General features: G+C 43.2%; 1 protein-coding gene across 5 annotated transcripts in view; it reads right to left on the bottom strand.

Moving 5' to 3' along the window:
- The window catches only part of nav2a (neuron navigator 2a), a 77879-nt gene that overhangs the window by 40034 nt on the left and 21459 nt on the right, over positions 1–16386 (bottom strand). For all 5 annotated transcript variants that reach the window (XM_027011147.2, XM_027011146.2, XM_027011145.2 and 2 more), the window contains exons 3-10: positions 15442–15494; positions 10289–10361; positions 9957–10194; positions 9660–9716; positions 7971–8104; positions 2588–3716; positions 1369–1463; positions 809–917 (exon numbers count right to left, since the gene is read on the bottom strand). In XM_027011147.2, the coding sequence (XP_026866948.2) occupies positions 809–917; positions 1369–1463; positions 2588–3716; positions 7971–8104; positions 9660–9716; positions 9957–10194; positions 10289–10361; positions 15442–15494 (1888 nt within the window). The remainder of the gene's footprint in view (positions 1–808; positions 918–1368; positions 1464–2587; positions 3717–7970; positions 8105–9659; positions 9717–9956; positions 10195–10288; positions 10362–15441; positions 15495–16386) is intronic.

Consider the following 16386-nt stretch of genomic DNA (forward strand, 5'->3'; position numbering starts at 1 on the left):
ACAAGCTGGCTACATGGGACAGAGTCTTCAGCCATTTAATGGAAACTGGTGAGCTAGGTGTAATTTACGCTGGGGACGCTGAGGACATGTCCCCACCACTTTCTGAAATGGCTAATGTTGTCACCATCACTTTTAGAAAGTGTACTCTAAAAATATTGTTTCCTTAACAAGTCATTCGTGGCTTCATTTATTCAATAACAATTCAAGTAATAATAAAACCAAAATGTATGATCTTAACGACAGAAGAAGACAACGTTCGTGCTTAAATTGTCACATGATGCCAAGATAATAAACACGGCATAACTGACGTTTCTTGAATTATTCTTAATCAAAATAAATAGAAAACAACTCCTATTTTAAACCACAGTGCTGATACTTTTGTATTGTTCAACGTCGATAGTTTTGACAAACGCGACCATAAAACTTTTCGTGAATCTCTTTCTTTCAGTCCCAGCGCTCATTTCTTTTCCGTGAAGGCTCAGGTCCAAGGACTTGGTTTCTTAAAGGGAAAGTGAATTTGAGGGGCACCTGAACTGAGTGCAACACCCGGTTCGCATTCCTGTCCCCATCACAAAACAAAGCTGCATCCATGCCGGTGAGACTCCTTTTTCCTCTACGTGAGAAAGGTTTTATATTTGTAGTGACACCTTCTGACCACACGGGGCACTCTAGTCACACTAATGAACTTGCATTTCCTAAACAAGATTTCTCTTTGCTCTCTTTTGCTCAGGGAAAATGCCTTAAGAGTCCATATTTACAAATATAAAATCAGTGGCCCATGTTTGCTTCTTCACTGTACTGCTCTTACCTGTGTGTGATCTGTGTCCCCCGCAAACTGGACATGGTTTCTTCTAGATTTTGCCGGAGGTCCGCAATGTTTTTAACAGTCCTTAGTCTTCTGGTCTCAGGATCTTCACCTAATCAAAGCACAGCAGGGCAGACTGGTGTTACTAATCATGACTAAAACAGCACATTATTCATAAGAATATGAACATTATTCATAAGAATAATGTATGACCTGTCCTCCTTCTGCTAAAACTGTTTTCCAGAAACCTGTTCTGTCTCATTTACGTTTGATTTTCTACTAAACCAGTGGTTCCAATATGGCTTTTTGTACTTAATCTTAAAATTTCAAACCTAAGCTCTGTGTCAATCAAGTCATCAAATATTAGCTATTAGCTACCCAGAATTTTATGTTTAATGTTTGAGAAGCACATTCTCTTAAAATTCACTTAGCTATGCAGTATTTTAATAAACAAATATGATAAGACCTCTCAGTGAAAAGTAATCCCCAACTCCAGACAATATACAATCCTTCCTCAGATATGTATAATCAATCCCTCAGTCATATGTAGTTACACCACTCACCTGACAAATCTTCGATAGACGTCTGGTTGGTCTTGTTGAAGCTACCTCCAGAGACCGTCTCGCTGGTGACGCCGTCATCTCCTTCAGTCTGGGATCTGAGAAAAGGGAGTGTGCGTGTTAGCTGAAATCTCAATCATGCTCTTGCAATAATATTTACATTTACGGCATTTAGCTGACGCTTTTATCCAAAGCGACTTACAATTATGAGTGAGTACAACTTGAGAAATTGAGGGTTGCTCAGGGGCCCAACAGTGGCAACTTGTGAGTGGTGGGGCTTGAACCAGCAACCTTACAAGTCAAGTTCCTTCACCACTGAACTACCACTGCCCATAGAACCTAATAAAGAATGCAAATGGCTGCTTTGACACCAGCTACACATCATCTACACAAAAGTGAAGTGATGGCTGAAGAGGCTGTGAAAGCTAGGAAAAATGGATTTTCCTTTTTTTTTTCAACATTAAAAGCAAAAAAAAAGAATGACAAGAAAGAAAACACGTGAGGTCCATTAAAGAAGGCAGGGGCCTTAAATACAAAGTGGTGGGATCTTCATAAGACGCCTTCACACCGCTCTGTGGTAGACCCAGGACAGCCATCTCCACTTGCGGGCAAAACAAAGCTGAACACATCTGGCAGGGTAATGACAGCTATTGTGTGATATGGGCTAAAGAGTAAGAAGGAGGGCCTTCAGTACCCATTATGGTGGAAAAGTCTTCTTTTGTGGGGTCAGAGGTTACAGTTCACTGGCTGAGGGAATATTAAACAAAATAAACAGAAGGTAGGGGATGTTCCGGAGGAAATACCAGGCAAACACGTTACAGCTGAACATGATGGGGATAAACACACACATGTGGAAACACACAAGTGGGTTGGGGACAATTGCATAGTTAAATCTGTACACTAATGGGCCATCATTTATTCAGAATAATTAGACAGACAATTAAACACTGCAGTACAAATGTCAGAACCATGAGCTGAATAAAGTCAGATACAACTCAGCTGTGAAGTAATGGATTTTTCTTAAGTACTTATGAAATGCCACCAATCTGGTATAAGGTTACTTACATTAATTTCATATGCTTACATTTCCATTGTTTTCTTCTGACATCTTAATTACGGTACTAACTAGTTTGGGACATTCCTCTCCACCTGCTTTGTCTTTCATTTCTAAAAAACATTAGCAGTTGTGCAGATGAATCCTTTCAAGGTCCTTTGTTCTTACCTGTACATGAAAGGTGCTACAGTGGCTGTATTGGGATGGCTGTACTGTTGCTGGGGTTGAGGCAGCTGCACACTGACTGTGTTGCTGGCTGTGGATTGTGTAGTGCCTCCATTACCCACTGGGGCAGCAGTGTGGTGCTGGTGGGCTTTACCCTCTGTGGATGCAAGGCTGGAGGAGGAGGAGGAGTGGCGGCTGTCTCTATGGAGACCAGCTCCTCCACCCAGGCGCATGCTACGTGGTCTCTCATTGTCTTTGCCACTGATAGGTGCTCCTGAGCTTTTACCTGCCCCAGTTCCAGTGTTTTTACTGCCTGGTTTGGGAATACCAGTGTGCACAGGGGCAGAACTATCTTTCTTGGCACCTACTTTGCCCCCTTTGGGAATAAGGCTCGCAATCTTCGAGGTCCGTTTGGGCTCCGCCTCTGCCACACCAACCTCGGACCCTCCAGTCATCTCCTCTGCGAGCTCCTCTCTAATCTCTGCCTTTTCAGAGGCAGGCAGTCGCTTGGACCCCTCCTTCCCACGCTCCTTCTCCTTCGACCGCTCTCTCTCTTTCTCCTTTTCTTTTTCCACATTTTTTGTCGAGCCCTTCTTGGCCGTTAGTGCCCTGCTGAACGTCCGCTGTGCTATGCCCTTCAGCGCCATCTTCGGGCTGCTGCTCGACAAGCTGACAGCACCGGAGCTGGGAACAGGGCGAGCGTTGCCCTCTGCTTCCTCCAGAGGCTCGGTGTTGGAGCCAGCCTCCACTCTCTCCAGCACCACACCAGGCTCCTTCCCCACGGCACCTTCTGCTTGGGCAGAGGACTTGGAGCCTCCTTTACTGTTGAAGAGCTTGAGTTTCTCCAGCATGGACCTCTGCGGCAGAGTTTTGGGTGGAGGATCAGCAGGGGCGGGCTGCTTCGCTGGGGCTTCCTGTTTCACTGAGAGGATGGTGGAGGTAGATGTGTGCTTGGTGCTCAGGGACTTGCTCCTCCAGGGTTTGCCGCTGGAGCTGGGCTGCGGGATGGCGGAGCACTGGGAGGAAGATGCCACGCTGCTGGTGATGACGGTGGAGGTACTGACAGCTGCCGCACAAGACGGTGCATGCTCAGTCATGCCTGGAAGTTGAGAGGAGATGCTGTCTGATGATTCTGAAGAGGAGAGAAATTTGGTCAGTCACTAGGACGGGGGAGAAAACAACGCAAGGAAGGAGCCAAGAATTGCGTTACAAGAAATGGGCATTGACAACGGTCTCGCCTGCCATATAAGGTCTGCCAGTCCTGAGGCAGGGCTGTTTCACTACTGCCAGACTGAAAGCCATTCTAAACTGTTTACATTAACATGGAGAGTTCAACTTTAATGTTCAAATTATGTAGCCAAAATTCTGTCACTGCATTCTTACTACAAAAGATAAAGATTTTGTTAAATCATTGTAGACTAGAATACAGATTAACAAACATCATGAACACTACAGTTAAAGCACATTCAGATATGATTATCAAACACAGAACGGAGCCCACACTGAACTCTGTGGTACTTAATTAAAAGACCTGAGGTCCACATTGGTGGACACCCCAAGTGCATTTCTTATATCTTACCGCTCAAAAAATAAAACAAAAATAGAAAACAAATAGTCCAACTGTTTCCCAACAAAAGCACAGATAGGCACACAAAGGTCCCTGTCCTGAAAGGCCTTATTGTGGCAGGTCAAACACCCAGGAAAATGTGAAGTGTTGAACAGCAGAAGCGCTGAGGACTTCCAGCTCACTGAGTGGTCCCCTCTCTCCATGGCTCCATCACCCTCTCTGCCCCCCACAACACGCCCCCAGACCACCCCAGCTCACTCACCCTCTAGCTCTTATTCCAAGATTCACCTCAAAGGCAGTGTAAATCTAGCCTTTTAGAAAAGTAAAAGTAATATGAATGTGTTGCAGTTATTGATAAACATACAGAACACTATAATGATAAAGAAACACCATCTGATTCAGTTGCCAGGTTACATTTCTCTGTCTGAAAGTACTTTGAGAGAGATATGAACAATAAGGCCATGATAATACGCACACACATTCTATGCTCTCAAAATGAAACCCAGTGTTCTGCAGTTATGGGTTAAAATATGTTATACTGCAGTTACACTCCAGTGTGAAGCTGCATTCAAACAAATATGACAAATATGTTCATTTGTTAAGCAAATATGAAGGGGAAATTAATATCCAAAGTGAAACCCACCCCCCATATAATAAAATATTTTATTGTTTTATTTCGTCTTTGCCTAAAGCTGCAAATCTGTTTTTACTGACTTGAATATTTCTTCAGGACTTTACCAAAAGGGAAGAGAATGTTCTCATTTCCCTTTGTTAGCATTAGTGAATGGTGCAAACACAAAGCCACAATTAGGAAGTGATTAATGCCCAATTAGCCATGCTACCCAGAGAAAAATGGGTCAGACCACTAATGACTTCCAATAGTTGGGGGAGGACAGAGGCATAAAGAGGGGGAAAGACCCAAGAATGGATGAGGGAAAGAAATTAGATGGTATTTAGGGAACAGAGAAAAAAACATTTTAATTAAGTAGGATATGTGCTGTGAGTTTAATTTCAGAAGAAGTGTAGGTAATCTAGGAGCTAAACCCCTCACCCATGGTCAAGGAGGAGCGTGAGGGAACTCCCCACTCTTGAATGCCCCAGGGTTAGCTGGTCAGAGTCTGGGGTCCATATTTAAACCATTAATACTGCAAAGCTAAATATCCTGCATCATTATGCTATTAGTAGAGGAAAGATCATTCGGATCATTACCCGGCCAGATGAGAACCCCTACGAAAGACATCATCCCCCCCTTCCTCACTTTAGGCTCTCTCTTCCATTTTCTGCCCTTCTCCTTCAGCCTTCACTACAATATGACTAGGCCATGTCTGGGTTCACCTCACATGTGCCTAATCTTGGCATTCTTTCTCCCCTCATCAATCAAGATGATGACACACTCAGATCTGTGACAAAGCCACGATAAGAACGTCCAGAACCACAGGAAACACACACAAGCACCCACACGCATACATCCACCCAAGCACTCAAAGTCACAACCACTTTCTTGTTCCAGGTTCTGATGAGTAAAGATTAAGAGAGAGTGAAACATCCAGAAAAGGACAGATAAAAGTATTTTACCCAGCTTGCACAAGTGTTTAAACTTGCACAAGTGTTTTGCTGTTCCTTGGAAATCCACTATCCTTAGTGCTAATCTTACTTGATGTTTTACTACAAATGAGAAGACCGATGATATTAAACCTGTTTCATTCCTCCCCGCGCTGGCTCCCAGTTACATTTTGTACTGATTACAAATATCTGTTGATGACATAAAAATCTATATATTATTTTTATAATATATTTTTTGAATTATTCCTAGCTCTCTATTATGTACTTGCTTCAGTCTTAATTTTATCTTAAAATGAATACTTAGAGCTGCACAATTTGTCATTTATTAGTCAATCTTGCAACATAGGCTACCATCAATACTGATATAATAGAAAATTGCAAATTGTAAAATAGCTCTCAACTTCTTCTTGTGTAATGTAAGCATCCGGGCATATTAAAGAATCAGGACTTTGTTTTACTATACAGCAAAGCATATCACAATACCAAACTGTAGCAATGCATTAGGTGGCAGTATTTGGTATGCAATCAAAACCGTCCATCCAATAGCAGTCCAGTGATCAGAAACTGACCATTAATAAAGGACAAAGATTCAAAATCAAAACTGTGTGTGGCTACAGACAGGCTCTAGACTCACATCTCCCATGTGCTGGACTAATAAAGTGGTTAGATGAATGTACGTATATTTGGCCAGTATATATGACAAATCTGGCAACCATACTGGACTCTTATGCTTGAAGTAGGTGTGACAAACAATAAAACAGTTTGGGCATTATTAACAATACATGAATAAATTAAGTCTTATTAAAAAGAACCAGAAATTAGATTTGGTAATAAGTAGGATAAAACAAGCTTAATTAAATATGTAATTTAATTGCATATTCCATATTTAGGATCAAGCCCTTTATAGTAGTCAGGCAAGCAGGATTTGAGTCCCTTACTCACAGATAATAAGAGTATATTAACTTCAAAACGTCTTTGATATGTTGCTGGTTGCTGTAATTAAGCACAGTGGCTTACTGCCTTTAGTGATTTGAGTATTACATTTTATTGGGGATATGCAATCCCTAAACCCATATTTCAGCTTTATATGGATTATTTTAGAAGCTTTTTTAAACAAGGAATCTTAAACGCAATGATCTGGATAGTAACATTCTTAAGATAATGTGGTTCCATAAGGGCTTATTCATGATATTCTAGAATTAATACACACACAAACACAAAACAGCTGTTTTTTGTTCTGAACCAGTGAAACATTTTAAGATCTTCAACATGACTGAGCACTAACAGAACAGCACCAGATCCACTGTCTTTCTCCACTGTCTATCATTCAAATGGACACACACACAAAAGAACTCACTCAAGCACACAGTGCAAATGAACACTAAACAAATCACCATTGCTGTACTGTAACCAATCATGACTGTATCCCTAAGAGAGGTACCCTGTCCATAGCTAATGGACCATTACAAAGAGATGGACACAGAGATGTCACCAACTCACCGACCCTGTAGCACTTCAGTCAGATTACTGCGTCTTTGGCCACAAGCACCTACTGCCAGGATTACACACTCCAGACAAGCCATAATATTTATATCTAACAGCAAATAAGAACCAACTGATTAACTACAATAAGAGAAGTATTTATGTAGATATAAAGCACTGGATCGGGGCTGAGACGAGGGAGTAACGGATACATCCACAGCCATAAAAAGACAAAGACTACTTGTGCCTGTTTTTAAAACTCTCACACAGACACACAGTTCCAGTATTGGCCATAGAAAAGATTTTCCCAGCAATACAGAATAGCTTTCCCTCCCTCTCTCTCTCATCCAATCTCCACACTCCCCGTCCTAATAACACTCTAACTGGAGCTCATTTAATGCAGAAACACACAGGCACACAGGGATGGACTGACCATCGGGAGTACCGGGACAATTCCTAGTAGAAGTGTATTTGAGTGGGCCACTGAGTGCTAAAAATAGAACCAGATTTATAGACGCTGTCAGCTTGGTTTTATATGTTTAAAATCGTCTTAAAATGCACTGGAATAAACATTTACCAATATCTTTCTAGAAATCTATACGTATTAAAACGATTCCACAGTTGTTAAACGCGCCAAAAACTGCGCTGCGGCCTTGCCAAACTGTGAGGATCAGATCGCAAAATGATTGACTGGCCACATCTATGAAGCTGTCGCAAATTCACATGCAGCGTCTGGCTGTTAGTCACGGCATCTGACAGAGAAGAATGACGAACCTTTGGCCTGCGCCGCTGCAGGTTTGGCTTTGTCGCTGAAGGCTTGGCTGCGGCGGTTCCCTGCCGAACTAATGGACCCCCGGGGTGAACCCTCGCTACCCGCCGCGGACACCCTCGACGTAGGGCCGGGGAGTCTGAAGCACAGACAGAGGGAGAGAAGGGGGAGAAGTTCCAAAGCGACAAGGTCATCACAATTTGGCAAATAAAAATAGCCTACAGAAACTAAGGCGCTTTGCTCAAGCCAAACCACCTCAAAAAGATTGGCTGCCGTTAGTAACATTGTCAGAGACAAAGTCGAGAGGCGATTCTGGATGTTCGTTTTTCAGTTGCAAGATTCAATTTTCCCGGCCATTTCATGGCAAAGCAACCACACCAAATATATCATGCTTACTCTCACAGCTGTAAAAACACATCTTTATATAGGAATTGGTTGAAAAAACAAAAATAACTTACAAACAGTTGGTACAGTCAAATGAGTGCAAGACCAGCGTTTAATAGCAGATGTAAACCAACACTTTTGAAGAGCTTAATTATAGGTTTGATCTTTGGTCCTATTTGGTTATGGTTCTAGCAACAGAGTGTATTTAGCTTGCAAGAAATAAATGACAGTTACGTGTCCAGGGATGTCAAGGATTCATACGATAGCTTCGCAAACATTTGACCGGCATCCAAATCTCAGATAAAAAGATCTGAGGTGTTGTCAAAGACGCCAGTCGTATTCTCAATGACAGCTTGCCAGCGATATTAAACACTAATCTCTTTGCAGATGTCAGAAATTAAATCAGATTTAGAAAGTGGCAAGTGAATACTATTACAGCTCTTGGCTTGTTGTACCAGGCGCTTCAACCGGTCACCTGGAGCTATTGAGTTCCCGTTCAACTTGAGGTAGAAAACCTTAAATGCCATTAAGGTGATCTTCAATTAGTCATAAGGAGGCCGTGCATTTTCAAGTTATTCTAAACTTGTCGAAGAACTTACCTGTAATTACAGATATCAACCGTTAGATGGCGAAATAACATTGTGAACGAAGTTATTTCTCAAGGAAGAGACATACAATACTACTACGATACCAAGTGGTAATAGGAACAAAACTAACTAAAACGGCCCCAGAAAATACTATTCAAATCAGGAATGTGTCGGCCAGCATGGAGGAAAATTCCTATCTTTTTGGATTATAATGTTTTAATGCACAATAAAGTAATAGGCCTGAATTATAGCAAAATAAAGCAAATCCATGCAATTAATTCGATGTGCATTCAGCTTTGTGCCGAGTTGTTAAAGTAAGAACCTTGTAAAACCATAAAGCACTCACATTTCAGGGCACAAAAATGAACATTTAATACATCACGCAAGCAGGGAACCGCTCTCCCTTACACACACGAAGCAAAGGTCTCTCAGCTCAGAAACGGAGACTGAGAATGACATAGCTGGTCTTGAGGTCGGTCTCTACGTCCTTAAAGGGGAATTCCACTAACAATGAACAATATAAATACACATAAAATAGTTTTGGATGTGCACAGCTGAAACAAATGCTGTTAGTAAAACTATTTAATATTTAGATATATTAATGAATACAAGCAAGGCTGTTTATGTATTTCACTTGTGGAATTTCCCTTAGAAACATGCAAAAGGACACTGAGGAAGAGGAGAGAGGAAGAGCAGGCAGAAGGTGAGGCAAGCAGAGGTAACCTTGACGACTTTTTCTGACCAATGGAAAACTTGAGTAGTTTGCTCTCAGAAGCACCCCTAGATGGAAAGAAGGCACATACAATGGGACAGAGAGGGAGAAAGAGAATGATTTAGAGAGTAAAAGAAAGAGTGAATGAATGTGAATAAGGTAGCTCAGAAGCTCCATTAGCTGAGACAGACAGACTGTGGTCCCAGCTGAGAAGCAGGTGCCATTGCAAGTAATAAAAGTCACCCATGAGCGTTCAGCTCCATTTATGACTCAGGAACATAAAGTTCGGTGTGGGGGCCGGGCCGTACCTGGACTGCATCTCTGCTTGTGCTCTGTGCGTGTGAGTGGCTGAGGGGCTCGGTGTCCCATGCGAGGGTAAGGAGAGGTGAGCAGGTGCGCTGCTCTGCTGGCTGAGGGCCGTGTGTGAGTGTGTGTGTGGTGTGTGGAGCTGCTGGGAGCTCTGTCTCTGGGTCTGCTGCTGCTGTTTGTAACGCGACAGACTGAAGAAAAGCCCCAATATCGCCTTCAGATTACCATTCCTGATCTCTGCAGAGAACAAGGCATAGAAACAGACAGGGACAGGCATGGAGCTGTGCAAACATGATTCAAATATGTATTCGGCTCTGCTCTCTTCATCTACCTTCTGCAGACAGTCCCTGTATGTTCACTCCTTTGGCTGCCAGGAATGCCAAACAGGTGTCAATGTTCTCAATCTAGAGAGAGAGAGAGAGAGAGAGAGAGAGATCTTTACATAAGGTTAATTTTACAAATTCAAAACTCATTTAGCTCGACACTAGTAACACATTGATGGTAGCGCATTTATTTCAGGAACTTTCAGCATTCTGTTCAGACGCGAATATATATACACACACACACACACACCTAAATAAACCAAGGACAACAAGATTTTGATTAAGGATAAAATGGAGCTGAACTACCTGAGGCCCTGGATGGCATTTGCTCTGCTGTGCTCTGTACACCAGAAATGGCGCACGTAGAATGTTAGCGCTGATAATTCCACTGCACTGATAAGTTATTTGGATTGCTCAGTCAAAACAGCATGCAAAGACCTCGGTCTGCCTCTCAAACACTATGGGTGTTCCTTTGGCTCCGTTGCTAGGAGACACTGTCTACATACCAGTCCTGCTCCTAAGATGTTAGTCAGTCAGGTAAGAAATTGGATAGGCTGAGGCCATGGGTCACACTTATTTCCAGGACAATTATGAAGACGCCAATATTTTATAGGAGGAGGACCTCCATGTAACAACACTTTCACAGCATTTCATAGCAATCTGCATTATCATGGTTACTCCAACACTTTTATGAAGCAAACATTTCAAATGATTGAAAACTACCTTTAACAGAACTTTGGACATGAGGAACATTAAATTCTTGGACAACACCTTAGGACAGAGTTTGGTTCCGTACACAAACACACTTCAGAATTAGATCCAAGTGTGTTGGAACTAAATGTTACAGGGAAGTAGATCACATGGACAGGTGTGGGGCACCTCTGTCCTAAGGTGTGTTCCTTTCCAAAGTCTTTTGGAAGGCTCTGCCTTAGAAGTGCACAGCACAGCTGAAGCCATTGTATGAATCAGCGGCATTTTGTTAAACATAGCTAGATTACTATTGGCTGCAAACAGCTGGTTCTGAAGAGTAAACAAGCAACACCAAAACAGATACACACACATACACACAATTTATAGATCCTGTTGAGAAGGAGACCACACACAACACTGATTCCAGAACAAAACCAAATAAGTAGTAGAAGAGAATGCATTAAAATCCCTGAATTCCACAAATGATTATAAGAAAATGGACTGATCCTAGCACTAGCTGCCAGTATAGATGTGTGTATAGTGCACGGCCTGTGCTGTATCTTGTTCTAGTAATGTTACACACAGGGCACAGGCCAACTGTTGCTGATGACAGTTGCTGGATGGTGGGGTCAAAGTGTGAATGACAGAACTGGAGGTCAGGAATCCGGGCCATGCACTGTTCTAGATACCACTGTACCTTTGAAATAGTTATGACCCTGACCTCTATGGGTAAAAATAACTTTTTCAAACAATTGTAATGGGGTTGAAGAGATTGTGATCCTATTCCCTATCCACACAGTTTTACACATGGACATTTCTAAAGCCTGGTTTTATCATTCTGGTCACAGTGGCTTAACATTAGTAGAGCACCCAATGAAACGTGCAGTAAAACATGGAAAGGTTCTTTTAGCGAAAGTGTAAGTGTAAGAAGGATTTGGAATGAAATTGAACTCATTAGATCAAAATGCCATACCAGTTTTGCTCAGTCTCTTGCTCTTTAAGTGCCCCTCTTTATTGGTGATGTGTGTAATGTAACCTCTACAACAAAGATGCTATAGTCATTGAGTCAATAAGAACAAAATCCTGACACAGTCAGCAAATATCTGATTATAGAACTACAAACACAAACACAGATACACACACACACACACACACACACACACACACACACACACACACACACGCATACAGGCACACCTGTATACCAAATATCAAAGGTTACTGCACCCAGCAGTGCACTACACTAGCTACAGGAACCCTCTCCCAGTTAAACTGACCACTAAAAATAAAGGTCTGGAGTGGAGTTGGGAAAGGAAGACTAAAGCCCCACCTACCTGTAAAGAGGACATTTAACCTCTGCCTACCTGTAAAGAGGACATTTAAGCTCCGCCCACTTGTGCAGGATACAGTGGCATACACTACATTGTTGCACTGTGGAGATGTGAGCCGGGTTTATAAACACTGATATGCTGCTCAAACAACCTATGTCCTCCCTCTGCCTTTGCCACACAAACACACACACACCAGGGAACACTGATGGTTCTGTCCATCGACACCGTTACCTGTTCTCCTAACATGAGCATGTGAGTGTGACATACGCATAATTCAGTCACACATGCCACCTCTGGAAAAGGAGTCTGATGATTGAAACTTGAGACTAACAGCATTTTATGACAAATCAAGAAAGCCCACAGACAACCTGCATGAGCAGACAACTGACCGTGATTACCCAAAAAAGGCCCTGAAGAACTCCATGCTATGTGACACCTAATTCTGCTCTAGAGTGCAGAGATCAGGAAGGATTCAGTAATTAATGCACATGCATAAACTCAGAACTCAGTGAAAGGATCTGTTTTCAGACTGCCTGTTGTCAGCCAGCCAGCACACATGCTGGGGGCGGGGTGATCACAGCTGTAGTCAGTGCCGAGTCATCAGGACTCCGCCCTTTTATACCCACCTTCCTCTTCTCCATTTTCACACATATCTGAAAATACGCTTATAGGCTACAGCTAGCAATAAAGCTGTGTGTGCTATACACGTTATGTGCATACCTACACACAAATACATTCCCGTAATAATGCACCATTGATATAATCACTGCACAGAGTCAGATGACCTGGACTATTGAGACCATTATTGTTAAATGCACACAAAGACAGACACACACACACAGCTCTCAGGTCTCTCACCCACACACAGACATGCAGCCAACAAAACCATGCATAGACATTAACAGCTACCCACAAAGACCCAACACACACAGGCACACTATCACAGCCATAGACTGGGTGAGAGATTTCCTGTGTGCTTTTAACGATCCTGTGTTAACAGCCCTGATATAGGGGCAAAGGTTGTGCGTTTAAAGGGCTCAGACAGAATGAGCCCCTGGAAAGACGGACACTGCTCAACACCGGCAGTGATGTTGCTCATCGTCACTGCTGTTACTGTACAGTGTCTGCTTTTCCCAGCTAGACTAGGCGAAGAATGCCATGAGTCAGCTACAGATGAACGAGAACAAAAGTCCAAAAGAGCTAAGTAGAAATAAGAGCTAAATGAAAGGAGACATAAATGTTCCCTTTGTTCTGATTTGTTTTAAGCCAATTCAGAATAATAGAATAATATTAGTGATTAGTGTGTGTTTGTATGTGTGGCTATGTTCTTTATGACCCATTGAATGAGCTTTGAGAACAGGTTTCACGCATTCACCTCTAGTTGCTACATGTCTGTGTGAAAAGTGCTAATATAGGCACGTGTGTAACACAATTCCCCATCAGCACCCTCCAAAGACTCCATTCCTTCAGTAGCTATCCCCTGTTTTGTCTTCAGTGTCAGATCCCTCCACTCACCAGCTAATATGTTTACACACTCACCTACTTCATTGGCGAGGTTAAGTGGTGGGTCAGCAATTCTAGGCGGTGTGGTTGGGTCCCTACAGAGCAGAACCCCTGGAACGCCCACCACCCAAGTGTTTGAAGCTTTGATGCTGGTCTGTGTTCAGACTGAGCTCTTATTAGACCACTTTCTGTGGTGAGAGCAGTTTCAGCTCCTAATCAAAATACACAATGCATCCATTAGCATAACAGCTGGGTATGCACCTGCTACCCTCCCTGTCTAAGTGACCACGTCTGCACCGGGGTGAAGATAACTAACCAACTAATACACGCACACACACGCATACATGCTCACATTAAATCTACATACAGTCATTAACATACTGATTTTCAAAATGTGTACGTACACACACACACACACACACACACACACACACACACGTGAGGTCAGAGTGAGGAATTTTAGAAATGAGGGTGATAACAAATCTACATAATCACAGACCAACCAAACTCGGGGTAAAATGATGATTTGTGTATGTGAAAACACTCCATTACTGGGCATGGGGGGAACTGTAATTAGCAGCTGAAGGGACACAGTTAATTGACAGATGGAGAAAGAAATTGATAGTCAGACAAAGAGTCAGAGATGGACATGGAGAGAGAGATGGGGGGGATGGAAGTGATGGAGCGACAGAGACGCGTCTCTCAGCCCCCCCCCCCCCCCCAACACAAACACACACACACCCACACACACACACACACACACACACACACACACAAATACACACATACTGCCATCAGCATCCCAAAGAAAGACAGAGCATCAGGCTACAGGTCAGCACTGCAAGCTGCACACTCAGCCAATATTTCACTAATACCTCTTTGCTCCATTAGCCTTTGCCTCTCTGCCAGCCTAATACGCTAATATACACAAGATTAACACCCGAGCAGCAATACAACTACAGCAGTAGGACTTGGAGTTTGTACAGTTGCTGCATTAACTTGTTCTGTAGAGCTACAGTCTAAAACCCTGAACATACATCTCAATTCATTCACACATCCTCGCCACTGGCCCGCCTGAAAAACCTACACAAACAAAACACACAAACGCAGTCTCTTTAACCCCCTGGGCTGCAGGAAACCCTGCATCAAAAGAACGTTTTCCCCAATCAAGTGTACAGTAGCCTCTGTAATCGAGGCGAGTAGACAGACCACAGCATTCAGGCCTCTCTGTAGCACTGATACTCAGCCTCCTCAAGTGCATTCTGCCAGCACTGGGTTTGGCTAAAATAGAGTCGTTGCTCTTCATCTATAATCTGGCCGGCCAGGCTTGATTTCATTCCAAACCTCTGGGTCCCTAAACCTTTGAGCAGTGTTTCAGTCCTTGCCAAGCTGACCCTATCCCACCAGATGGTTTCTGCGTGCAATAGCAGAAATCACTGTTAAGGTCCATATCTCTCAGAGGCCCAGTCGGCAGGAGAAGAGGCGCTAACCTTTACGATGGGCTTTAATGTATTCAGGTTATTTGCAGGACAAGATCTTGACTCATGGCCGATACACTCAAAGAGGTGCCATGCTATTGCAATGCTAATAAAGTTAGCACCAGGGGACTGTAAAAAAGAACACCCAGCAGAACTCACCATCTGAGAGCAGCTCTTTGGACAGCCATTGATGTCTTCGATCTTCTCATTGGCTGAGGAAAAAGAAAAGCAGTAAGCAGTTCCACCCCACTTTAAGGATGGACAAGTCCTCTAATACCAGAATCCAGAACCAAAGGTCCACTCAGGCATGGTATGAGAGAGGGTGTGCGCGCGCGCGCGTGCGTGTGTGTGTGTGTGTGTGTGTGTGTGTGTGTGTGTGTGTGTGTAGCCATCCCCCTTGCAGCAGCTGAGAGAAGACAACTCCTACTCTAGGATTGCACATGCCCTGATTGGCTGAGATACCCATGCCACAGGCCCCATTAGCTCTCTACCACCTACACTGCCAGAGGAGGGGTAAGAGATAATGAGTCAGGTGAATAAGCAGTGTGTGTGTGTGTGTGTGCAGACTCACACACAAGACGGTTCGTCTCCAAGTTGATGAGGAGCGCTCCCCCAATAGGATCATAAATGCCTTACTATAGCCTACAAAATAAGTAACGTCAGTAACACCACTACCACTCCATATACCTACACGGTCCTGACACACACCAGGAAAAATGAGGGTGAGATCTATGGACGCACTTGCTGTTCTTAACTTTAAAACTACGTCCCCTCACCCCTCACCAAGAAAATAGAGCTCAAATCTGAAAACACTCTAAAGGTAGACCAGGCGCACAAGTTTGTATTATTGAAATGTAAGCGGGAAAGAAATAGTAAGTAGATTAGATTTCAAAAGCAATTCAGTGGTGTGGTATTTCCTCTTGTCTCTCGAGCAAACACAAGAGAGCAAAGTTGCCTCTGACAGGGGCTATCAAATGACGGCATTCTAATCTACACAGCTGTGTGTGTGTGTGTGTGTGTGTGTGTGTGTGTGTGTGTGTGTGTGTGTGTGTGTGTGTGTGTGTTGCTTCTGAACCATGCCTGCAACCCAAAATCTACCTTTTA

This window comes from Electrophorus electricus, chromosome 1, assembly GCF_013358815.1.
Source record: "Electrophorus electricus isolate fEleEle1 chromosome 1, fEleEle1.pri, whole genome shotgun sequence".
In the NCBI taxonomy this organism is placed as follows: Eukaryota; Metazoa; Chordata; class Actinopteri; order Gymnotiformes; family Gymnotidae; genus Electrophorus; species Electrophorus electricus.